Source organism: Amphibalanus amphitrite, unplaced genomic scaffold, assembly GCF_019059575.1.
Source record: "Amphibalanus amphitrite isolate SeventyFive unplaced genomic scaffold, NRLGWU_Aamphi_draft 000487F_arrow, whole genome shotgun sequence".
Lineage (NCBI taxonomy): Eukaryota > Metazoa > Arthropoda > Thecostraca > Balanomorpha > Balanidae > Amphibalanus > Amphibalanus amphitrite.
Genome location: NW_024881981.1, coordinates 257,602 through 283,668, shown reverse-complemented (window position 1 = coordinate 283,668; position 26,067 = coordinate 257,602). Strand labels below are relative to the sequence as shown.

Genomic DNA, 26,067 nt, shown 5'->3' with positions numbered 1-26,067 from the left:
ACTGCACACACATCAGTTATGGATTCATTTACATTTTACAACATTACTATTATTTTCTTTTCCTTCAATATTGGCAGCATGACTTGCTGAGTTCAGTGGCACAATCTTATGACAGCATTCAGCAAGTTTGTTCGGGTTCGCAACCATGCAAACTTTGCACGTTTTGCTTAAAAAACAAGCCTTTATACATTTCTTTCATGCTATTCAATTTCTTTTTTAAATTTATTCTATCTTGAGTTGAATTATCTTGAATTACTATCTTGAATTATTATATCTTGAAAATCTTGCCATTTTGGTCTTAGCAATGTCAATGCACCATGCCGCACAGCTCGAGTAAGTTCCACCCAAAAGTAGTAGTGGTATCAGTAGCTGGCACCTTGCAATGTCAAATGTAGATGAATATGTGAGTGACATATTTATTTAAAATCTTGAGTCCAATGAGCCTACCCTCTCTGCCTCTCCTTCCAGCATTTATTCAATCACCTTCGATTTTCGAAAATGACCTTCCATCATTATTTTCCACTTCCGTGCGAGCAATGAACTTGTAAGCTGACCACTAGTTAATGCGCTATCATCTTGCTGTTGGGTGCTGGTAGCAAAAAGATAATATAAAACGAAAAAACTAACACCACAACACCAAACACCCGTCTTGTTGGTTCCTTTTGGTCCTGCCTGGTGACAAAGGCTCTTTCTTTACGCAATATCATCAGTATTCCTCTTCTAATCTTGAAGCCCAGATGCTTTACAAATTGGCCATGAATGATACTAAATTATTATATCAACTGAGAAGCGCAAATCACGATAATTAGTAACAAATGAGGCCAATTACCCCTACACGACATCAAAAAAATAGACGGGGTCGCCTGTCTATTTTTTGGGCTGTTTTTCTACATATAATGGCGCAGATAAACACTCCATTAATGCCGCATTTGCCGTTGGTGAAACTCGTTGGCTATTTTTCTGGCTGATATTTTTTCACGCCGGCGGATATTTTTTCGCCTGGTTGGTGAAACTCGTCGGCTGGTTTTTGACAGAAAAATTGCGCCGGGCTGCTATTTTTCTGTTGGTAAAACTGGCCTCTGCACCCTAATTGAAGCAAATGCGCATCAAATGCCTGGCAGATTCATGATTAGAATAGTGCTGAGAATGTCCTCTGATATTTTTGTTCAGAGGCCAGTTTTACCAAAAAATACCAGCCGGCCGCCGAAATAAAATATCCAGCCGAAAAAATAGCCGCCACACAGCCACGAGTTTCACCAACAAAAAAATTCCAGCCAACATCGGCCGGAAATATTTGTCGCCGGCAGTCAGCTGATATTTTAATATCGATAATGGTCAAGGAGATTGATAAATTATTTAAAACATGTTTCAAATAAAGTTAAGCGTGTTTTTTTAAAGCAAATACAACAAAGATTGAGAAATATTATTATTGGAAAACATAACATATATTTTCAAGAGTTGTAACCACAAAATAGACCATAATAAACTTGCCAATACAAGACCACCAAATTGTAAACCTACGTCATTTATGACGGTCACGATAGGAAGCGTGCGTTTTAGTGGATCTTTTTTTTCCTGTCAGCCTATTATTTTTTCATTTTTACAATACCTTCAACTTGCAATTAACCTTTTTGTCTGCTTTTAGTTGCACCTTGTAGAAAATAATCGTGTCGAACGTGCACGCAATGTATGGACCCCCACTCCCACCTTTTATGAGGTGGGGACTATAATAGATGGGACCCGCTCCCGACGCGGGAGTCGCACCTCTTTCCTAGATGTCAAAAGAGTGGGGAAGAAGCGGCAAACATTGTTCCCAGAGGCGCCACCTGAAGCTGGACGGACAGTTCCGCTGCCGAGCGACTAGCGAGTGAACTGCGGTGCTGCGAGGCGGCTTCGCGCGTACTGCATTACACCTACTTCTAGGACCAAGAGGGCTAAGGATTCGCCAAAGCCTATATGGGTAAAGCCTTGTGCCAAGGCGAGTGTCATACCTCAGGAAGATACCTACCCAGATTAACTGCACAGCGGTCATTGCAGGGCTGAGGGCGGTCGTTCGCCCCACTTCGGCGAGGTGGAGGTCATGCTGCCCGGCTAGGTGGTTTCAGCCGATATGCAGGCCCCGTTTGCCGGGCCCGGTCAAGACGAAGGAACGCCACACAGCAAACAATATAAGCTCCGGCCCCGCTACACTGGTCCGGCTCGTAACAATACCTGCGCTAGCTTCGTCGACCGTCGTTCGACTGCGCCCAGTACCGCTCAGTGGAGAGTCCTGCCGAACTCCTCCGCGTGTGCCGAGATCATTCGTTAAGCACGGACACAATCGTCCGACGGAGACCGCTTTACATGATGATCGCGTGGTGACCACTTTTCGCCGGCTTCCACGCCCAGTCGAGCCGTCTGGCTACGCCCCAACCAAATGATCGTTCTAAGCCTTTCGACTGGTTTGCAAAACTCGGGTCTAATATCGAAGTATTTGGGAGTTAGGACACGTTAAATCCGTGTTCATGAACAAATATAGGTACATTATGCAACTAAAAACGCCTTACCTACTTTAACTTTTCTGGGCTGATGACAAGGTAAACACCTATTCATTGTAATATTTCTAAAATGTAAATAAATCATGAGCGATGAGCGTAAAAAAGGTGAAAAAAGCGATCAACTAGAAGCTAGCGTGGAAATCCACTGACGTAGGTCGCCTCGTACTGGCGCAGCTCGTACAGCGGCACCGGCGTCTCCCGCACCCGGCCGTCCACCTTGACCGCCTGCGCCATCAGCCGCTAGAAATGGCTGCGCTGCCGCTCAAACATTAGCGTGACCGCCTGGCCGGCCCGGCTAACGCGCGCCGTCCGACGCACGCAGTGTGCCTTCAACAGCGCCGGGATGTCGTACGACACGACCGCGTCCACGGCGTCCACGTCAATACCGCGCGCCATAGCCTCGAGCACACCAGCATCTCAGCTGGTGCGCGCCGCCGCCGCGCTGGCCCGCCGGCACTGCCTCAGGGAACTCGGCCTCGCGCGCACCCAGCACCGACAGCGGTAGCTCCAGCTGGTGCGCTGCCTCGTTCCAGTTGACCAACACGAGCGAGCGCCGCCAGTCGGGCTGTCGGAGCAAATTGTGCATCAGCAGCGGCTTCAGCGGCTGCGGCGCCACCACGTTGAACGACTCGCTCAGCTCGGCCGGCGTGGTGAACCTGCCGACGAGCTGACCGGGCAGTGCGACGGCGGCCGGCCGTGCCGGCCACCAGCAGTCGCGGCTGGAACAGCGACATTCGCTCCAGCTTCTCCGGCCTCCGGGTTCTGTGACAGGGTAGCCAGGAACGGCAGCTTCTGCAGCGGCAGGTGAGGCGCGCAGACGGCGGCGGCCGTCAGCCGGCCGGCGATGCAGGGCGGCGGGCCGTGGCTGCCGCCACCCGCTCCACCGCTTTCAGCCAGCCCGTCTCGGCCATCTCGATCACCCGGCCGGCTTCGTCGATCACCAGGTAGCGCAGGTGCGCTAGCGAGAAGCCCTCGGCGCTGGGTATGTGATCCATCAGCCAGCCAGGAGTGCTCACCACGATCAGCCAGGGAGACCGGGCCGCGCGGCCCCACCGCCACCAGTTGGTGCCCCCCCCCCTCGTGCCACTTCGTCTCCACCCAGCAGCCGGACGCAGAGCGGCGTGTCGGCGTCGTACTGGCGGAACACGGCGGGCACCTGAGCGGGCAGCGCCTGTGTGGGTAGCACAGCTAGCGCGCGCACCCGGCGGCCGGCGCGGCGCGGCGCCTGCACCAGCGGCAGCACGAACGGCAGCGTCTTACCGCGGCCGGCCGGCGCCGAGACGCAGAGGTCGGCCGGTGGCAGCGGCGACTCTGCGGCCGCCAGCAACTCAGGCAGCACCGTCACCTGCACCAGGAACACCTGTTCGATGCCCTCGGCGGCCAGCCGGGCGCGCAGCTCGGGGCAGAGCGCCGGCAGATTGGCCGGCGCCGGCCGCCGGTCGCCAATCGGCTGCGGGTGCGCCAGCCAGTCGGGCAGCGCACGCGGTGCACGGCCTGTCGGCTCGAGCGCTCCACCTCGTCCAGCACGGTGAAGTCGTCCGCGGCGGCGTCTCCGTCCGACTCGGAGGTGTCCTCACTGTCGTTATTGGCGACGGCGGCTGCCGCTGTGCGCTCAGTCAGGTCGGCCATCACAGCAACACTCGCCGATGATTGGCGTCATCGAAACCGTCGGACGACGGTGGATTCACCACCGTTTTTGCAGCAGAGACTGGAAAAACCTCAGCAATAAACAAGGAAAAACATCACAACATGCCACAGCCCGCAATTGTGCATATTGTCATTTTATTTCTCACATGACAGAAAATATTGGCTGCCTTATTCTAGGAACTGGCATGAAAAACATAAGCTAAAATCAAGCTAAGTGAATTATTATTGTATTTCAACATGAGACTGGGAAAAAATCCTTGTCACTGTCAACATGACCAGCGAAACGGACGGGCTGCATGAACATTTCGGCGCATGATCTGAAAACTCTGTGTGCAGAAATTTCAGCGCTGAGGTGAACAATAACATTTTGACCGCAATTTACCTGGTGCCTCCACAATTTAGCAAAACTAACTCACAATACTTACAGCCAGTTTTAACATGATCCCTGCATGACTCATGCATGCAAGATACACATGCATTCAATATCAGCACAGTCTGCACACTGCACACACATCAGTTATGGATTCATTTACATTTTACAACATTACTATTATTTTCTTTTCCTTCAATATTGGCAGCATGACTTGCTGAGTTCAGTGGCACAATCTTATGACAGCATTCAGCAAGTTTGTTCGGGTTCGCAACCATGCAAACTTTGCACGTTTTGCTTAAAAAACAAGCCTTTATACATTTCTTTCATGCTATTCAATTTCTTTTTTAAATTTATTCTATCTTGAGTTGAATTATCTTGAATTACTATCTTGAATTATTATATCTTGAAAATCTTGCCATTTTGGTCTTAGCAATGTCAATGCACCATGCCGCACAGCTCGAGTAAGTTCCACCCAAAAGTAGTAGTGGTATCAGTAGCTGGCACCTTGCAATGTCAAATGTAGATGAATATGTGAGTGACATATTTATTTAAAATCTTGAGTCCAATGAGCCTACCCTCTCTGCCTCTCCTTCCAGCATTTATTCAATCACCTTCGATTTTCGAAAATGACCTTCCATCATTATTTTCCACTTCCGTGCGAGCAATGAACTTGTAAGCTGACCACTAGTTAATGCGCTATCATCTTGCTGTTGGGTGCTGGTAGCAAAAAGATAATATAAAACGAAAAAACTAACACCACAACACCAAACACCCGTCTTGTTGGTTCCTTTTGGTCCTGCCTGGTGACAAAGGCTCTTTCTTTACGCAATATCATCAGTATTCCTCTTCTAATCTTGAAGCCCAGATGCTTTACAAATTGGCCATGAATGATACTAAATTATTATATCAACTGAGAAGCGCAAATCACGATAATTAGTAACAAATGAGGCCAATTACCCCTACACGACATCAAAAAAATAGACGGGGTCGCCTGTCTATTTTTTGGGCTGTTTTTCTACATATAATGGCGCAGATAAACACTCCATTAATGCCGCATTTGCCGTTGGTGAAACTCGTTGGCTATTTTTCTGGCTGATATTTTTTCACGCCGGCGGATATTTTTTCGCCTGGTTGGTGAAACTCGTCGGCTGGTTTTTGACAGAAAAATTGCGCCGGGCTGCTATTTTTCTGTTGGTAAAACTGGCCTCTGCACCCTAATTGAAGCAAATGCGCATCAAATGCCTGGCAGATTCATGATTAGAATAGTGCTGAGAATGTCCTCTGATATTTTTGTTCAGAGGCCAGTTTTACCAAAAAATACCAGCCGGCCGCCGAAATAAAATATCCAGCCGAAAAAATAGCCGCCACACAGCCACGAGTTTCACCAACAAAAAAATTCCAGCCAACATCGGCCGGAAATATTTGTCGCCGGCAGTCAGCTGATATTTTAATATCGATAATGGTCAAGGAGATTGATAAATTATTTAAAACATGTTTCAAATAAAGTTAAGCGTGTTTTTTTAAAGCAAATACAACAAAGATTGAGAAATATTATTATTGGAAAACATAACATATATTTTCAAGAGTTGTAACCACAAAATAGACCATAATAAACTTGCCAATACAAGACCACCAAATTGTAAACCTACGTCATTTATGACGGTCACGATAGGAAGCGTGCGTTTTAGTGGATCTTTTTTTTCCTGTCAGCCTATTATTTTTTCATTTTTACAATACCTTCAACTTGCAATTAACCTTTTTGTCTGCTTTTAGTTGCACCTTGTAGAAAATAATCGTGTCGAACGTGCACGCAATGTATGGACCCCCACTCCCACCTTTTATGAGGTGGGGACTATAATAGATGGGACCCGCTCCCGACGCGGGAGTCGCACCTCTTTCCTAGATGTCAAAAGAGTGGGGAAGAAGCGGCAAACATTGTTCCCAGAGGCGCCACCTGAAGCTGGACGGACAGTTCCGCTGCCGAGCGACTAGCGAGTGAACTGCGGTGCTGCGAGGCGGCTTCGCGCGTACTGCATTACACCTACTTCTAGGACCAAGAGGGCTAAGGATTCGCCAAAGCCTATATGGGTAAAGCCTTGTGCCAAGGCGAGTGTCATACCTCAGGAAGATACCTACCCAGATTAACTGCACAGCGGTCATTGCAGGGCTGAGGGCGGTCGTTCGCCCCACTTCGGCGAGGTGGAGGTCATGCTGCCCGGCTAGGTGGTTTCAGCCGATATGCAGGCCCCGTTTGCCGGGCCCGGTCAAGACGAAGGAACGCCACACAGCAAACAATATAAGCTCCGGCCCCGCTACACTGGTCCGGCTCGTAACAATACCTGCGCTAGCTTCGTCGACCGTCGTTCGACTGCGCCCAGTACCGCTCAGTGGAGAGTCCTGCCGAACTCCTCCGCGTGTGCCGAGATCATTCGTTAAGCACGGACACAATCGTCCGACGGAGACCGCTTTACATGATGATCGCGTGGTGACCACTTTTCGCCGGCTTCCACGCCCAGTCGAGCCGTCTGGCTACGCCCCAACCAAATGATCGTTCTAAGCCTTTCGACTGGTTTGCAAAACTCGGGTCTAATATCGAAGTATTTGGGAGTTAGGACACGTTAAATCCGTGTTCATGAACAAATATAGGTACATTATGCAACTAAAAACGCCTTACCTACTTTAACTTTTCTGGGCTGATGACAAGGTAAACACCTATTCATTGTAATATTTCTAAAATGTAAATAAATCATGAGCGATGAGCGTAAAAAAGGTGAAAAAAGCGATCAACTAGAAGCTAGCGTGGAAATCCACTGACGTAGGTCGCCTCGTACTGGCGCAGCTCGTACAGCGGCACCGGCGTCTCCCGCACCCGGCCGTCCACCTTGACCGCCTGCGCCATCAGCCGCTAGAAATGGCTGCGCTGCCGCTCAAACATTAGCGTGACCGCCTGGCCGGCCCGGCTAACGCGCGCCGTCCGACGCACGCAGTGTGCCTTCAACAGCGCCGGGATGTCGTACGACACGACCGCGTCCACGGCGTCCACGTCAATACCGCGCGCCATAGCCTCGAGCACACCAGCATCTCAGCTGGTGCGCGCCGCCGCCGCGCTGGCCCGCCGGCACTGCCTCAGGGAACTCGGCCTCGCGCGCACCCAGCACCGACAGCGGTAGCTCCAGCTGGTGCGCTGCCTCGTTCCAGTTGACCAACACGAGCGAGCGCCGCCAGTCGGGCTGTCGGAGCAAATTGTGCATCAGCAGCGGCTTCAGCGGCTGCGGCGCCACCACGTTGAACGACTCGCTCAGCTCGGCCGGCGTGGTGAACCTGCCGACGAACTGACCGGGCAGTGCGACGGCGGCCGGCCGTGCCGGCCACCAGCAGTCGCGGCTGGAACAGCGACATTCGCTCCAGCTTCTCCGGCCTCCGGGTTCTGTGACAGGGTAGCCAAGAACGGCAGCTTCTGCAGCGGCAGGTGAGGCGCGCAGACGGCGGCGGCCGTCAGCCGGCCGGCGATGCAGGGCGGCGGGCCGTGGCTGCCGCCACCCGCTCCACCGCTTTCAGCCAGCCCGTCTCGGCCATCTCGATCAACCGGTCGGCTTCGTCGATCACCAGGTAGCGCAGGTGCGCTAGCGAGAAGCCCTCGGCGCTGGGGGGTATGTGATCCATCAGCCAGCCAGGAGTGCTCACCACGATCAGCCAGGGAGACCGGGCCGCGCGGCCCCACCGCCACCAGTTGGTGCCCCCCCCCCTCGTGCCACTTCGTCTCCACCCAGCAGCCGGACGCAGAGCGGCGTGTCGGCGTCGTACTGGCGGAACACGGCGGGCACCTGAGCGGGCAGCGCCTGTGTGGGTAGCACAGCTAGCGCGCGCACCCGGCGGCCGGCGCACCGCGGCGCCGCGCCTGCACCAGCGGCAGCACGAACGGCAGCGTCTTACCGCGGCCGGCCGGCGCCGAGACGCAGAGGTCGGCCGGTGGCAGCGGCGACTCTGCGGCCGCCAGCAACTCGGGCAGCACCGTCACCTGCACCAGGAACACCTGTTCGATGCCCTCGGCGGCCAGCCGGGCGCGCAGCTCGGGGCAGAGCGCCGGCAGATTGGCCGGCGCCGGCCGCCGGTCGCCAATCGGCTGCGGGTGCGCCAGCCAGTCGGGCAGCGCACGCGGTGCACGGCCTGTCGGCTCGAGCGCTCCACCTCGTCCAGCACGGTGAAGTCGTCCGCGGCGGCGTCTCCGTCCGACTCGGAGGTGTCCTCACTGTCGTTATTGGCGACGGCGGCTGCCGCTGTGCGCTCAGTCAGGTCGGCCATCACAGCAACACTCGCCGATGATTGGCGTCATCGAAACCGTCGGACGACGGTGGATTCACCACCGTTTTTGCAGCAGAGACTGGAAAAACCTCAGCAATAAACAAGGAAAAACATCACAACATGCCACAGCCCGCAATTGTGCATATTGTCATTTTATTTCTCACATGACAGAAAATATTGGCTGCCTTATTCTAGGAACTGGCATGAAAAACATAAGCTAAAATCAAGCTAAGTGAATTATCATTGTATTTCAACATGAGACTGGGAAAAAATCCTTGTCACTGTCAACATGACCAGCGTAACGGACGGGCTGCATGAACATTTTGGCGCATGATCTGAAACCTCTGTGTGCAGAAATTTCAGCGCTGAGGTGAACAAATAACATTTTGACCGCAATTTGCCTGGTGCCTCCACAATTTAGCAAAACTAACTCACAATACTTACAGCCAGTTTTAACATGATCCCTGCATGACTCATGCATGCAAGATACACATGCATTCAATATCAGCACAGTGCACACTGCACACACATCAGTTATGGATTCATTTACATTTTACAACATTACTATTATTTTCTTTTCCTTCAATATTGGCAGCATGACTTGCTGAGTTCAGTGGCACAATCTTATGACAGCATTCAGCAAGTTTGTTCGGGTTCGCAACCATGCAAACTTTGCACGTTTTGCTTAAAAAACAAGCCTTTATACATTTCTTTCATGCTATTCAATTTCTTTTTCAAATTTATTCTATCTTGAATTATCTTGAATTACTATCTTGAATTATTATATCTTGAAAATCTTGCCATTTTGGTCTTAGCAATGTCAATGCACCATGCCGCACAGCTCGAGTAAGTTCCACCCAAAAGTAGTAGTGGTATCAATAGCTGGCACCTTGCAATGTCAAATGTAGATGAATATGTGAAAACAGTGACATATTTATTTAAAATCTTGAGTCCAATGAGCCTACCCTCTCTGCCTCTCCTTCCAGCATTTCTTCAATCACCTTCGATTTTCGAAAATGACCTTCCATCATTATTTTCCACTTCCGTGCGAGCAATGAACTTGTAAGCTGACCACTAGTTAATGCGCTATCATCTTGCTGTTGGGCGCTGGTAGCAAGAAGGTAATATAAAACGAAAAAAACTAACACCACAACACCAAACACCCGTCTTGTTGGTTCCTTTTGGTCCTGCCTGGTGACAAAGGCTCTTTCTTTACGCAATATCATCAGTATTCCTCTTCTAATCTTGAAGCCTAGATGCTTTACAAATTGGCCATGAATGATACTAAATTATTATATCAACTGAGAAGCGCAAATCACGATAATTAGTAACAAATGAGGCCAATTATCCCCACACGACATCAAAAAAATAGACGGGGTCGCCTGTCTATTTTTTGGGGCTGTTTTTCTACATATAATGGCGCAGATAAACACTCCATTAATGCCGCATTTGCCGTTGGTGAAACTCGTTGGCTATTTTTCTGGCTGATATTTTTTCACGCCGGCGGATATTTTTTCGCCTGGTTGGTGAAACTCGTCGGCTGGTTTTTGACAGAAAAACTGCGCCTGGCTGCTATTTTTCTGTTGGTAAAACTGGCCTCAGATCCGACTATTTTCAAATTCATTATTTGAAAATAGTCGGATCTGAACAAAAATATCAGAGGACATTCTCAGCACTATTCTAATCATGAATCTGCCAGGCATTTGATGCGCATTTGCTTCAATTAGGGTGCAGATCTGCTTTTGTATGGGGCCGTACCCAAATCTGCTATATTTGGGTACGATGACGTCACATGCGTACCCATTTTTAGCAGATTTCTGCTAAAAATAGCAGACTGCTAAAAATAGCAGATTTTACCATAGTTTCCCCGACTGATACCTAATTAGTTACGACACCAGTAGTGCAAGTTGAAGCTACGGTTGGAATCGATCAGAACTCAGATCAATGTTAAAGGAGTCAGAGTTAGAGGGTAAGCCAGATTCATCGGAGTCTGGGTCCATTGAATAAGTGAAATAATGGTCATATTGATATTGATATGCAATCCCGTCTTTCCCAGGTCAAGGTAAAGGTCATGTCTAACAAATTGATGATTCCACGCGACAAGATAGAAATGTCTTGTCATTTGTGCACTTTTAACCCATTAACTATCAAAACCAATGATAAATAAACAATTAAATCTTTTAAAAAAACAATTACCTCACCTAGCGAGAGACGACATTCAAGTTTTAGCATCACTCCTACTAAAAAATTTTACTGCCATTCAGAGCTGATGACGTCATACAAAAATCGTTTGTTTTTCTGTATGTATTTTTTTAAACCTATTTTTGCTGTTTTTTTTTTCTAAATTCGTCATGTAAATGTGAAAAAGAAGTAAGGAAAATTGTTCACTGCCAGGACGGGAAATTCGAACATAATCATGAAAGTTAATTTTGCAAAAATTTGAATGACTATTGATGACGTCGTTTTATTTTCACATTCTGAAGGAGTGTCTTTTATTTTGCTGTCCTTGATATTGACATTTGAGGCAATCGCGGTGTAGTGTTTTTTTGGGGGGGCGGTCGCGCGAAGAGGTGGTGGTTGCGGTTTTCTCACACATATTTTATGTGTGATTGATCGTTTTAGCATTTTAGGTTAGCTACAGGTTGAGACGACACTTAGGATTGAACAGTGTGTTTTCTGCTGATTGGTACAGCTCATATTAGGAATTGAATGCTTTTAGATGCTGCCTTTCGTGTGTGGTAGCTGGTAAATAGTCTTGACACCATAACAAATATATTTAATAATCTTACGATCAGTTAAATCAACCATTGATGCTTAAAAAAACAACCAGAAAATGTGGCCAAGTAGTTACGATATAGGCTGATGGATGTAGTTGTGCTGATAATGTATACCTTCACCTACATGTGTTACTTATAGCAAAATCGTGCACTGATGCCAGCGTGTTTTGTTTATAATAGTTTCTTAATTTATTAGCTCTCATTGATTTTTTGCATGATGTTATTAATGATGGCTAAATAATGTTTCTGCTGGTAGCTACCATCATTTTGAAGTCATGTTTGAGAATGCATTCCAGGCTGTCATAGTTGTGTTTATTATTTTATTTCATAAGATCATTGATAGATGACCATATTATGTGTTTGCATACACCTCCAGTAGCATATTGTTGTTAAATGTAGAGTTTCTGATTTTCCCATTCTTTGTTTTACAGATCAGCTGATTTGTAGCACCCTGCCATGAAGATTTTGATGTGAATTGTGATATGTCAAGAAAGGAGGAGTTGGGGTCATCTCAGCTAAATATTAAGAGATAGTATGAGCTGGGAGTATGAGCATATTTGTTGATCTTCATGCTTAGCAGTTAGCCCTGTAAGTTCAGGTAAATAAAAAATATTTAGGCCTGTTGCAGAATGCTTATTGCTTAGGGCATGTAAAATAAAGCCACTAGGCCTTACAAAGATTTATGATATCCCAAGATATCTGCTGAGGTAATCTGTAGTGCCAAAAAAAGCTGGATTGAATATTTTTGAGGCACCAAACATTTTAACATGTAAGAGCATTCATAAAGGATACTCTCATACAGCCTTCTGCTATAGCACATCCTAAATCCAACTACTTATTGATAATTTGGACCCATTTTTAAACAATACTGCCTACTAATTAAACTTTATTTCTAAGTTGTGAGAGATGGGAATTGCATGATGTCATGCTGGCTTTATCAAAGGCCACAGTAAGGCAGGGACATATATTGATTGATCTGCATGTTTGTGAATATAGGTTCAGCTATAAATTTGTTCAGAATAATCCTTTATTCCTCCTTTTGCAGGTGTGATGGCGACCGAAGTTCTTCTGCTAACAGCAAATGTTGGATCTATTTTCGAGGATGTAAGTTCAGTTCAAGTATATTAAATTCCTGATTCACTATCTTGTTCATACATGTACCCATGTTCATAGAACTAGAAGTGACTTCTTGTACTCTTTTGACCCACCACCAACTGACTGGAGGTGCTGAATGGCCTCTCTGTGAAGTGCTGCTTATTTTTTAGAACTCTTTTTTTGTCCTTGTTGCTTAGTGAATAAGGTGCCCAACTGGTTACCGACTCAGTCAGTGACTCAGTGCCGGAAATGAGGCCGCTTTCTGGTCCCGGCGTTTTATTCTCCTCGCGGGCTAATCCCGTCCAGCATTTAGCCTTTCGGGACCCACTCAGGGTCGTGGTTGTTTTCGCCGCTCGCCCCAGTCGAGATGCAAAGTTAATAGTCACACGAAGCTTATTTAGGGCCAGCCAAACCAGGCTAGTCTGGAGTTACCTACTGTTAAATGTATGCATATAGATGAAAGAAAAAGGTTTTGTAGAATCGATTAATTTCGAAGTCGTATATTCAGAGACCCCAAATAAACTTCCTGCGACCATCAACTTTGCATCTCGAATGGGCCGAGCGGCGAAAACAACCGCGGCTCTGAGAGGGTCCCGAAAGGCTAAGCGCTAGACGGGGCTAACTCACCCGGAGAATAAAACGCCGGGACCAGAAAGCGGCCTCATTTCCAGCACCAGTGTCCAATGGCCGTCAGTTTGAGGCAGGGAGAGCACATACTGACCTGCATTGTTATTCAGACCAGAGGCCTCTTGCACCAAAATCCTCTTGCACCAATGCTTGGATTATTTTGCATCGTATACCCAGTCCAAGTCTCAAATGCAACAATTTGCGTGCAAAACTTAGCAAGCACATGTAGGATTATGCATTCGGCTATTGCAAACAAATTTACCACCGTTAGATTAGGTTATTCTGAAACAGGTTTTTCGATTTTACCTAGCTAGGTAGTTTGGTGCAAGAGGCCTCAGCTTGCAATTGGCCAAAATGCAATTGGCTATGCTAGACCCAGGAACTTGTTATCATTTATCTACGTCTATGATATATTAAAGTTTTGGCTCAAAATCCTGCTGGTGAACCAGGCGCGGACGATATGCCCGAGTGGTGGGCCCGTGATGACACACAACAAGCTCCGCGTAGTGATCACCTGTGCTCGTGACCATTCAGACTTAGTTTCTGTGCGGGTCTCAATGCGGGCATTATGGGCCGGGCTGGGCCGCTCATACTGAGATTTTTCCGTTATATGGGAAAGACTCCGCTCGCTTCGCTCGCTCCGTAATTATTCGGACGCCCCAACCCCCAAATCATCATCATCATCATCACCATCGACTAAATTTCCGTTAAAAATAACTCGCGACTGATATTGCAAAATTCGTTCAGCGTCTTTTTTTCATGCATCGGTATTCCATTGTTTTGGAACGTTGTATTTTTTCGTCGAAAATTGTGTGTGCTGAGGACGATTTTGTACGTCAGTGCACACCAGCTTCGGTAAAAAAGAAACATATTCTTGTCCCGACCATTGATTGTTGATTGCAAATGCAAATATAGAACACTGACAATATAAAACTATGAGCTCTATAAGACGGGCATGCTGGATGTACAAAATCAATATTCGTCAGATACGATATAGAAATCGCTCTGAATTCACATTTTTTACGGTTGCGAAAAATCCGGGCTCATGTAAAATAGCAATACCTCACTAACCTCTTTGCGACTCAATAGCGACATAATGGCCAAACGACACGCTTTCAAAGCGCTAGCGGCGCTCTCGGCCCGACTAACGCTGTAATCTCATAAAAGAGATTAGGAAGACTCTCCTCTTCACTCGGCTTCGCCCCCTTCAAACCTGATTATTCTTATCCAATTGACGTCTGCTTGTGACGTGCATACAGCTGGTATGATAAAGAGTTCCTTGTCAAATAGGTAGATGACGTTGCACTTAAGTCGCGACCATGTAAAGTTCAAGGGTAGGCTGCCTTCGAGCCTGAGAGGTGGGGAGGTGGGAGGGGAGGGGGTAGTGCGAGCTTGTGACCTGTTGAACCAACCCGGCTGGACCAAACTGCTTCATGTACTGGCTTACTACGGACTTATTAACCAACTCACTTTCCTTTTGCAGCCCCATCATATGCTGAAAATATGGATCGACGAGTTTCTGAAGGTAAGGATGGCAAAGTAATATTTTTATGTTTTACTGAAAAGCCGTTTAAAAAACCTTTTTTTCTGGTAGCAAAACAGCGGCGCCGTTCTATGATATGCTCCATTTTGTTCTTAAGAACAGACTGGTATTCTGCTCACGGTAAAGAGCCAATAGTGTCGCATATTCAGGTTCCGTTGTAACCTTGGCTGTTTATGAATTAACCCTCGCCCGTATTGGTGTTTTTTCTAGCCGCGAACGTATAAGGGAGGTCTGTTGGACCCCCCCCCCCCTTGCCGTTTCGCCCCTGATCGAGCTAGAGCTTCGCGAAAAAAAAACGAGCGTGTTGTCCGTGACGAGAGGAAGCCGATTATACCCAATTTTAAGGTCCTAGGTCATCGGTTGACCTTCCAGGTCAGGTCAACCGATGACCTAGGAAAAAATCGGGAAGTTGCGACCTTCGGGAAAAAGTCGGGAAAATTGCGGCCTGTTAGAAAGTCGTGAAGCGTGGCTGCTATGGGGTTTTTCGGGGTGCTGATCACGATTATCATGTTAGTTTTGATCACAGATGATGTTTTCATGCATTTAGGCCAGGTCGAGTCAGGTCAGGTCAACCAGTAAGGGTATTCGTAGTAGGTGGCAACCGCCTCTGACAGCTTCGTAACATATTACGAAGGCACCAAAACTACATCGTAAATGTTCAAATGGTTGCTAAATTCGAATTCAGCTCCAAAAACCAGCCTAGAAACATGTAAAACTCGAAAAAGTGAACCGAGGTCATCAAAGGTCAATGACCTGACCTGACCTTCCGGTGACCTTGACACCCACCCTAATGCATTGGAGCAACATCATATCCCATGTTCGAACGCTTAAAAACACGAAAAGACTCAAACGCGCGGCTAATGCGAGCCGACATACGCCGAATCGCGATTCCGGCCAAACATGGTCTCGAAAAGTAGGTCACAGGTCAAAGGTCATTAGGGTCAGGGTCATGAAATTTTCAGGGTAGGTGTAAAATTGATTAACGCGAGGGTACTGAAAGTTTCGTCGCGATCGGCCGCTTTTTACGCGATTTATTCGCGAAAAACCGAGCGGGGTCCGTTCGACCCCCCCCCCCCCCCTATACGGGCGAGGGTTAAGGTACCTAATCGTAGAACGGTTGACTTGGCACTATATCGTGAGCACTGAAGAAAAGTGATCTTAGGCACTTTGTTAACCCGGCGGCCGCTGGGCCTCCCCGCCGGCCGCTGGGGGGGGGGGCACATAGTTGCCCCCCCCCCCCTTTACTTCTGCGACGATATCGTCGCAACGCGAAGAGATTGAGAAACGAAACTTCGCGCACATCTTCCTTAATACCTAGCCGAGGTTGTGTCCAGATTTGGTGTCGATCCCATTTGAAATCACGTCACAGTGACGTCAGAAGTCAAATTACAGATTTGCGACTCTGGCAGGTTCCTCACGATATATCTGACATATGAAAATGAATATAAAGGACTGATTATATGGTCAGGAACTAGTTGAAAGTGTACTTAGATGTTTTCGGATGACAGTAGATGCTGCCTGGTTCATTTACAGTTGTGTTTCATGCTCAGCGATATCAGAAACGGTCCATATCGGAAAACGACAACTTTATGACGTCACTGTGACATCATCTTAAATGCTACAGCCACCAAACTTTTCTCAAACATTGCTTAGGTATTCATTTGAAGCTTTGCCAAGTTTCACGTTCGTAGCTCATCAGGTTTCGGAGATATTCCACAAAACGTAAAGGGGGGGGGGGCAACTTTATGCCCCCCCCCCACCCCACCCCCAGCGGCTCGTGGGTTAAGCTCTGAGTACCTTCTGTCGCTGGAGGCCGGCCCGCGGTCATCGCTGTTTGCGCTGTAACGAGAACCGTAGATGCGTTTATGGCGAATGGTTGATAGCTCGGAACGATAACCAGCTTTTCCTTTGTGTCTCCTAGCTGATACGGGAACGGAGGCCCGAATTCGTGGCACTCCATTGTCAAGAAGTAGGCGGCAAAAACTACGAGACCAGTATGCAGCATGTCGACAGCTTTGTTAGGTGAGCGATGCGACACTTTTGCGCCACGCTGGCACTGTCGGGGTTTGAGTGGACAGTTGGCTACGATATCGGGGGTGGGACAAACTAACAGCCAACACAACATGGGAATGTCTTGTATCATGGGAAATTTGCACCATTAGACGTCCTGCTTGATAAAGATCTGGCTCACCTGGCTCCATGAGGTATGCACTTTTTATGTTTTCTTTTACTTTTTCAATGTCGTCAGTTGAGGCTTTCCTGTTTCATACATTGCTTTTAGCATAACATATATCAAATACGTTTAGCTAGTATTTCGTCGTGGTGACGTCTTTGTTCCTTTATAGCACATCTGCTATATCTATCTTTGGATAAGTTTTATGAGACCATTTAACATTTAACATGGTAAACTAGTTTTCATGAACAGCGAACATTCAGGCCTAGCGTACGTTTCCAGAGAGATAATACCTGAAAACAGAAAAGCAAGGAATCGAAAAAATGAACTCTTTATCACGTATTCGGTATCCGTCAGTCATCAGGCGGCCCCGCTGGTCTGATGTTTGTACTCTGGCTGTGGCCGGTCGTGCTCGATCCGCCGGTGACAGCAGACAGTGACCCTCGTCCCTGTGACTCCCCCCAGGGACGTGTTGGCCAGTCCAGAGATCGACAGCCAGTTCGACCGGGCCGTCATACTGCTCGACAAAGACTTTAACCGGGCGGCCAGTTTCACGGCGCTGGGCAACCTGTACCTGATCAGCCGCCGGCTGCAGCAGGCTGACCTGTGGGACTGGGCCGGTGAGACACTCGGCGGCGCCTCACTTGTAGACAGTAATCACGGGGAGAGTCGGGGTGTTCTAGTGCACCTCCCACAGGGAGAGTTGTGGGAGAGTTTTGAGACATCCGTGCAACCATCGCAGCGAGAGCTGTGACAAACTTTGTTTCGTTCTAAGTACGTTAGACGTGATTGCTTCTTATGCCTACTGCAGTGAGAGATTAGACGCATTAATAACTGGCCTGGCAGTACAGTCAAGTAATGACTATCCAGCTGTGTCCCGTGTGCCTGTCGCAGTGAGAAATGTGACACATTTTACTACCTAAAGCGTATATTACAGACTTGTCATAACTGTCTGGTGCACCTGCCGCAGCCGAGCGCTACCGGCCGGTGGAGGGTCACGAGGTGCACACGGGTGACCTGGCCGCCATCTCCGAGGCCGACAAAGACAAGTTCCCGCAGGAGTACTTCCCCAACTGCAAGTGGTCGCGCAAGGGCTACCTGCGCACCCGCTGGCGTATACGTGGAACTGAAATCGACTTAGTCAACATTCATCTCTTTCACGACGCGTGTAATATGATCGCCATTGAAACGGTAAGGGCGCCGGTGGATTCTTAAACCACCGCTAGCACATGTAGGGTAAATGTGGATTTGTGGGTGCAGGAGGTCAGAAGTCTGCGAGGCCAGAAATTAAGGGTATATAGGGGTATGCTGAGGGATATGCTGTCGTCGCATATGTTTAAATTTCAACGTACCAGCGAACGAGCTAGCATATCGGCGATGAGGCGCTAGCGGATCCGACTGGTGTACATCAGGCTTTTGGTGCTGTTTTAGTGCAAACATATCTGGAGAAAGTGCCACGCTCCATTGCTGCCTGTGCAGGGTTATGTCCGGTGCAGCCGTGCATTTAGAGATTTGAACACGGTCGTAAATGTTTGGATAATATTGGCTTGAAAGCGCTGATTTCTGTGATCACTTTGCACGGTCGTAAATGTCAGTAATCCGATGTTATGCTTTTCAAACTCTCCGTGTTATACAATACTGAACGAGGCCGGTGTAAATAAATTTTCAAGACCGAGGTCCTTGCTGAATTTTTGAACGAGGCCGAAGGCCGAGTTCAAAAATCAGTAAGGACTGAGGTCTTGAAAATTTATCACCGGCCGAGTTTGGTATGTATTTTACTGTATGCCAATGATAAAATAATTGTCTAGACCGAAGCTCTTAGCCATTTTTTGAACGAGGCCATCCCAAAATGTTGACTTGGTAATTCGTTTTTGACCGTGGTCACTTTGCTTACACCAGTTATTACCACACCCCTCAGGCTAATGTATTTGAATAGGCCAGGCATACAGTAATGAATATGAATGCATTTTGTGGTACGTAGACGCTGCTTTCGGTTATTGGTGCAAATGACCCTCATTCAACGCTTAGTCAGTGTTGGTGATATATGTTCAGAATATACAGCAGCACCGATAGTTGATACCCCCCCCCCCCCCGGCGCCCAGAGTCCGTCTCCGTACAGCGAGAACCGACGGCGGGCCCTGCAGCACACCCTGGACCGGTTCCACGCTGACCGGCACAGCAACGTACCCTTCTTCATCTTCGGAGACTTCAACTTCCGGGTCAACGCGCACGGTGTCGTCAAGGTAGGGCTGTGTTCAGGTTGTCATAGGTGGATAGCGATCACTGCCGTGTGCTATTTTACAATTTGTTGGCGTTCTGTCATTAACCCCAAGTCGGTATGATTTGTTACCGTCTCATCCGACATTGGTCATAATAACAGGGTGATTACGGAGCGAGCGAAGCGAGCGGAGTCTTTCCTTAGATTAACGGAAATTTCTGAGTATGAGCGGCCGGCCGTGCGGACGCTTTTGCGAGGCTTATATCTCAGCAACCACTTGACCGATTTACACGCGGTAATTTTTGTAGGGTAGCTTCATTCCTTCTACCAAGTATTGGACTATTCCCGATGCATGCGGGTGACCCCTTATGCACGTGCCACGTGCAAAACGAAGAGGTGTCAGTTTTGTAATTGTTGCAATATCTCGGTAACTACTTGGCCGATTGCGCTGAAAGTTGGCATGTAGGTAGGCACCCACTAGGCACTGCATATCCATGTGCCAGAGTTGGGGTGCTGCTGCACGTGCGCACGTGCAGGGGTCATTTCCAGATCTCGAGAACGGCTGGACCGATGGCGCTCAAATTTGGTACACGGTTAGGGACCAGTTAGTAGGGTGCCGTGCACAAGTCAGTTGGGACCCATTTTGCACGTGCGCACGTGCAGGGTGCCGCTTCCAGATCTCGAGAACGGCTGGGCCGATTGTGCTCAAATTTGGCACATCGCTAGAAACCGGTCAGTAGGGTGCCGTGCACAAGTCAGTTGGAGGTACTCCCTCGAAATTTCGCACGTGCAAGACTCACCCCCTCGCTCGCTCCGTTAGTCGCCCCAAAAGGCGCTATACTGGTAAATATGATATCGAGCTACATAGAAAGGAAAATTTTGACGTCTTCTTGTATTCAAGGATTGCCCTTAAAATGCTTGTATGTTCCTCTGTTCTGACGGGGTCGTATCCGGACGTAGCATTTTTTTGTCTGGTAGTGTCTGAAAAAGGCGTGATCTGATTGTCCGGCAGTGTGCGAATGGCTGTTATTGTATCCCGTACCTGACGGTGTCCTTGGTCCGTTCCGCGGCAGCACCTGACCAAAGATCTCAAGCCGCTGGCCAAAGCTGATCTGGAGATGGTGGAGTTCCACGACGACTCCGAGACGGTGGTGTTGAGAGTCGGCAAAAAGGAGTTCTTCCACTCCACACACCAAGACACATTTCTGCAGGACATATCGTGGGTGAGTACGGAGCTCAGTCCTCAGATCGCCCCAGTTGGGCAGCAGGGGTACCGCCCAGCTATCCATCATTAGCTTCAGCAGGCCATTCGCAACGACTTTTGATGGATTTCGGTTTGATCTGGCCCGAAACCTTTCAGCGTTTTTGCTCCAATGATTGTTCAATGTTCATCAAACTTCTGTTGAAAATATTTTCTTGGGAAGACTAAATTTGATATTTTGGAGACAAAGGCGCTTAGTATAATAAACAAATAATGGCGTGTGTAAGATCACACAGATACGCACTGTTCGTACAAGAACTTAACACGCGACACATTTTATCTAAGTCTGTTTGCCGTGTGCCCCAGCTATAGACGTAAGTTTGAGACTGTTGATCGCATGTTTTGCGTGTGATTGTTCGTGTGTGCGTGCTCGCGGGAGACGATAGTTAACTACCGTTTCGGCGTAGTGGGTGTATAACCCCTTGCCTCTGACTTTTTCCGCCTCCGCCTCTGCAGCTACTGAGTTTCGACCAGGAGTTGGATGAGTTCAGGGACCGCCTGCACGAGTTTCCCATCGAGTTTCCGCCGTCGTATCCGTTTGAGGAGAACGTGGACCGGTCCGAGTACCTGATGAAGACCCGCTGCCCGTCGTGGTGTGACCGCATCCTCATGAGCAAGTCGGCTCTCCAGGTCATACATCAGGTGCGTCTGGTCAACTGTTGGAGATTGATAGGGCGCTAATTACGGCAGCTACTCAGCGCTTTCAGTCGAGGTCGACTTATGTTGAGTTGCTGCCACTGTTTAGGAAAGATGAACCGGGAGGGCTGTGTTTGTTTGTTTATGGACACATCATCAACGGGCCGAACCCGAATATACTGATGAAGTCATGAGTTCCACTTGGTTGGTTAGTTTGGAGGATAGGTTGGTAGGAGTGTGATTGCACAATTGGTATCTACAATTCTGCGAATGTGAAGGTGCTCTATCTATGAAGTGTCGTAACTTACGAAAATCCGTCGGTCTTTTATAAACAGGTCTCTGTCTGTCTCCCTAAGTTCCATTGTACGAGTATTATCGTGTTCTGACTTCAGTACTATCCTCTTCCAGGACGGTCACGGCGACGTCACATATGGGATGGTGGGCCGGGAGCGCTGCATGGGCGACCACAAGGTGAGCCAGGCCGGCCAGACTGCAGCGCAGACTAGTCCAGTCACCGGCCTACCGCCCACTGGCGCCGAGCGGCGGCCGAGTCAAACAATCGAGCAGTACGATAAAAACACTGTTAAAATGAAATATGTACGGTCCGTCACCAAAGTTACACCGTTCCCCCTGCGTCTGACGGTTATGCGCCTCTCCTGCAGCCGGTTTTCCTGGCTCTGACTCTGAAGTAGCTGCCCAGGTAGGCCAGAAAGTGTCGTTGGTGCGCTCATGTTCAGTCCCCCTAGTGGCGTCTGTTTCTTTTGTCGACCATACCAGCTTTGTCCCCGTCTGTTGCTACTAGTCCCTCTCGCCAGCCTGCAGACACCTGCAGTGAGCCGCCGTCACACGGGTTTTTGTTCTCGTGTAGTGACGTAAGGCAGCTGGCAAGCTCTCCACCGCGGCGGCATCGTGTCGTTTTGTGGTTGTCGTCTTTTTTGTGTTGATGTGTTGTATGTTGATGTCGCTTTTATCTCGTCCGAGTGTCACTATTCAGCAATATCTATGCACGTCGCAGGAATATTTTGGTTCGAGCTGCATTTCGCCCAGTCGCCCTTCTAGTCCATAGCATTTTCAGTTCATTAACCAAACGTGCACTGGCATGGCCACCCGTTGTATGGATGCAGGTCAAATGCTTTTTTACACGGCCTCCTTTATCAGTGTTCCAGTGTTTCGTTTTAGAAACCGTTCTGCATGTGGAATGAACGTGCTTTAGTGGTTTATTGAACAATTTCTGTTTCGAGAGGTAACTTGAAGCATCTAGCAAAAGGTGACATTTTTAGAAACTACATCGTACTATTTGTTTTACAGCAAAGGCGATGGTAACCTTTCCGTATATGCATTTTATCAGGGTTCTTCGAGTTTTTCTTAGAGAACATCTTATGTCATCAGAGCAACGTTTGTAATTTTATAGATGAATAGGACACCTTTCGAAAAAATGAAGCATCTGGCATAATATACGTTCAATCCATCGGCAACATAGCAGACTCGAAGAATCTGGTTCCAGTTGCCAGTGTGGGACATTGTGTTTGTGGGGCACACTGTAAGGTTGTTTTGCGAACTTTTTCGAAATTATACGGGTGAGGCGATAGCCAGTGACAGTTCGAAATTCCCGGTTAGATATACGTTAGGTGGTTCTTTTATGCTTTTGACTTATACCGCGGTCCTTTATCATGTAAATGCTGCGCAAAAGAAACCTGCTGACAGTAACTGCAAACGGCGGCCATAAATTACTCGGTGCGGGGATATTATATCTGAGAAAAATCGCAGGCAAAAATGTGGGGATGTACGTCATGGAATTCTCCCTAGATAAAGCATTCAATTTATTTCTGCTAAAGATACTGTGTAAAAAAGGCTTGTTTTGTACAGATATGTTTTGATGTGTGTGTATGTTGTTGGAGCTTTTGGGTGGGTACTAGAGCACAGGTAGGCTATCAAGCGCTCTATGCTTTGATAGTGCATAGTTACTTAATTGCTCAGTACTCACAGACAGGTTGAATATGGACAAATGAAATGGCATGAATTGTGCAAATTTGCATCGGATTATTCGAACAACGCTAGACAAAACTTGAATCAAACTGAGGACAAACTGTTTTTTATTTTAGTACCTCTACCTATCCCCACCATCTCCGGATCAAGATCTGATCCAGGCAGTGATGCTTTTATGACAGCGGATACCGAATCTTCGGGACCGCTTTGTACCCACTGCCGTTTGACCAATGGAGTGGAGATGGAGGTCAATGCAGTTATGAAGCTTCCGTGCTCCGGCTCACCTAGCCTTCAAACCGATCGAATTATTTTCCATGGCAACGTCGTGCGATCGCTGTAGGTTTAAAGTATCGGTGAAAAAGGCACTGCTCGCCTCTGAGTCGGATTACCGTGTATTTCCCCTTGAGGTGCGTCTGATGCGAGCGACGTTGAATGCCTGTGACATCAGCCAGGTAATAATTGTCAATTATGTGTCGAGTCATGGATGCCACTGCCGCTAACTCGACATCACATTTTTGTATTGTTCTATTGTATTCGAGTTTGTGAGACTCATTGTGAGGAAAGTGAGCAAGTCGGCTCTGACGTCCTACTGAAGCGAATGGTCACTTAATCCATCTGAAGCGGATTATAATTCGCTGGGTCATCTATTTGATGGACCTTGACGTGCCGTGAACGGCTCAGTACCTGCATTCCCGCTTCCTTGTCCATAGAAGTCCCTGTGTTGAGTCTACCGAGCCAACTTGGCCAGCCATAGGGAGTTAATACGAGCATTTGCAGCAAATTTCGTTGTGTCTATCATCAGTAAAACGTTGGTGTATGCATAGCGTGTTGTCAATACTGACTCGTTGATTAACATTTATTTATTTTTTTTTCGTTTATTCTATAAAAATTAGACACCGTGAAACCAAATAGTTTTGTCTGCGCCCCGTGTTTCGGCCCTGCAGGGAGTGCCCTGGTAGGGTTCCGGTGAGTGTTCACCCGCCGCTGACCGCCGCTGTGTGCGCGCTCTGCCGGCAGCCGATCATGCTGCGGCTGCCGCTGCGCGCCGAGTGCCGGCCCGTGTGCTGCGCGCTGGGCCGGCCGTGCCCGCCGTACGGGCGCGCCGGCTCCCTGCCGCTGCGGCCGGGCCCGCCGGCGGCCGCCGGCCGGCGCCGCGTCAGTTCGCTGGGCGGTGAGCCGCCGCCGCTGCGGCACAAGCAGAGCCGGCTGCGGCTGGAGCTGTCGGCGCGGCTGCACTCGCACCACAGCTCCTCGGACGAGGACTGGTTCGAGGAGGTGGACGCCGAGGAGCCGCCCGAGCCCGAGACCAACGGACAGACGGCGCCCGCCGACACGGCCGTGTCCAACGGCGCGCCCGTCACCGACCTGCTGGAGCCAGTACAAATGGTGGCCCAGCGCGCCGCGCCGCGCCGCCGCCGGCCGCGCTGCCAGTGCGGCCTCGTCTAGGCGCTCTGGGTCCGCCGCTAGTCAGGGCGCGGCCCAATCAGCCGGCCCTCGCCACCGTTCGTCCTCTCTAAGTGTATACATGCACCGGCGCGTATTTATTTCAATTGTTTTTATCGGTTGCGCATCGTCGATTGTTGGTATGATGGTGTTATGAAAGTGTTTATTGAATCACTATGCGCCAGAGAAGGAGCGTTGGTAGTCTGGTACAAATAGACGCGCTCGGCACGGACGGGTGCCGATGGAGTTCGCCCGATAGAGTTGTGATGTTGATACGTTTGAATCTATTTTACAATTGACGTCTCGTAGAGCCAGGTGGCCGGCGCCGCCGTGCCGCCTGGCCGTCTCTGGGCCCATGTCATATGTCGACGATATCCGCGTCTATATAACTGTTATGTATTGGCGCGTGCGTTTACGTGTTCTAAGTGTCAGTGTGTGTGTTTGTGACCTAATATGTGTCACCACGTGTGTCTACGTCCAGTATGTGTTAGCATGGTGACCATGTGACCAAGGGAGTCCCTCTGGGTGACGCGGACCAGGCAACGCCCCGACCTCCCGGGCCCGGTCAGACCAGATTCTCCGCGGCCACGCGCCCATATTCCTGGATCCTTCAACCGGCGGCGTTTGGCCTAGCTTCTCTAACGGATGTCCGGATAGGGGCGACACCCTGACCATCAGCCATGCTTGTGTAGTTAATGTCTGTGCGGCAGAATAGTCCCACCGTCATCTGGCGTTCTCGTTATGTGTAGGCCGGGCACACCGTGCAGAAACCCAACAGTCGTGCAAGCACCGATATTAGCACCGTAGGATGCCACTACCAGAACCCTGCCATACGATTTTTTTTTTTTTAGTAGCAATCGTCTCAGTACAATGTTGTGTAGTTGTACCCATGTGAGCATGTCTTGTCAGACGTGTGTTTCTAGATGTACGCTGACTTGTCATGATGTGTAATACCAGTCCTAACTGTATCTGCTTTAGCGAGCCTCCTGAAAACTGTACTAGCTTAACGCTAGAGCTGGGTGTTAACGAGTCACCATAATACAGCTCTCAGAACGAAATACGTTCGATATATTCCTAAAAGTAAAGGCATCAAACTCAAAGCTTCATTGCTCCTGCGCACTGCTGCCCGCAATGTTTTAAGCTTGCTAAACAGCGTTGAGTCCAAGTGAGGAGTGAAGCGTACGCTTGTTGTCGCGAAAATACTATTTATTATGAATCTTCGGTATAAATGTTGTAGCACTCGCCATCTCAGCGAAGCGCCTAACAGTCTGATATACGGCCTCCACGCGGACGGGAAGTCGCTGCTTTGGTTGTTGGCGCGCGGTGTAGTCGTTTGCTGTGGACAGGCCAGCAATGCTGTGGGTCCGGTGGTGCTGCTCGCGAACTCTTCCGGTTATGTTGTCAGTGACCGTTTGGTTTGTGGTATATACAGATGCGACGTGCCATAAA

General features: G+C 48.8%; 2 protein-coding genes across 5 annotated transcripts in view; one reads left to right on the top strand and one right to left on the bottom strand.

Moving 5' to 3' along the window:
• The window catches only part of LOC122392459 (tRNA-splicing endonuclease subunit Sen34-like), a 17,852-nt gene extending 6,705 nt beyond the window's left edge, over positions 1 to 11,147 (bottom strand). The window contains exon 1 of one of the 3 annotated variants that reach the window (XM_043387317.1): positions 11,056 to 11,147. Coding sequence is in view for 1 of the 3 variants with exons in the window: in XM_043387316.1 (XP_043243251.1) it covers positions 11,061 to 11,091 (31 nt within the window). In the remaining 2 variants the exon portion in view is untranslated. Of the gene's footprint in view, positions 1 to 1,257; positions 1,298 to 11,055 lie in introns of those variants that run through there. The other 2 variants (XM_043387316.1, XM_043387319.1) reach the window with 2 other exon arrangements.
• Positions 10,743 to 26,067, top strand: LOC122392458 (inositol polyphosphate-5-phosphatase A-like). Of its 2 annotated transcripts, none has more exons than XM_043387312.1 (12): positions 10,743 to 10,828; positions 12,068 to 12,234; positions 12,682 to 12,740; positions 14,842 to 14,883; positions 16,823 to 16,923; positions 17,540 to 17,694; positions 18,045 to 18,265; positions 19,177 to 19,317; positions 20,366 to 20,515; positions 21,010 to 21,195; positions 21,598 to 21,660; positions 24,193 to 26,067. In XM_043387312.1, exons 3-12 carry the CDS (start codon positions 12,687 to 12,689, stop codon positions 24,619 to 24,621), a joined length of 1,542 nt encoding a protein of 513 aa, XP_043243247.1. In that variant the 5' UTR covers positions 10,743 to 10,828; positions 12,068 to 12,234; positions 12,682 to 12,686; the 3' UTR covers positions 24,622 to 26,067. The 2 variants fall into 2 exon arrangements, with proteins under 2 accessions (XP_043243247.1, XP_043243248.1); XM_043387313.1 differs by lacking the exon at positions 10,743 to 10,828 and adding an exon at positions 11,408 to 11,489.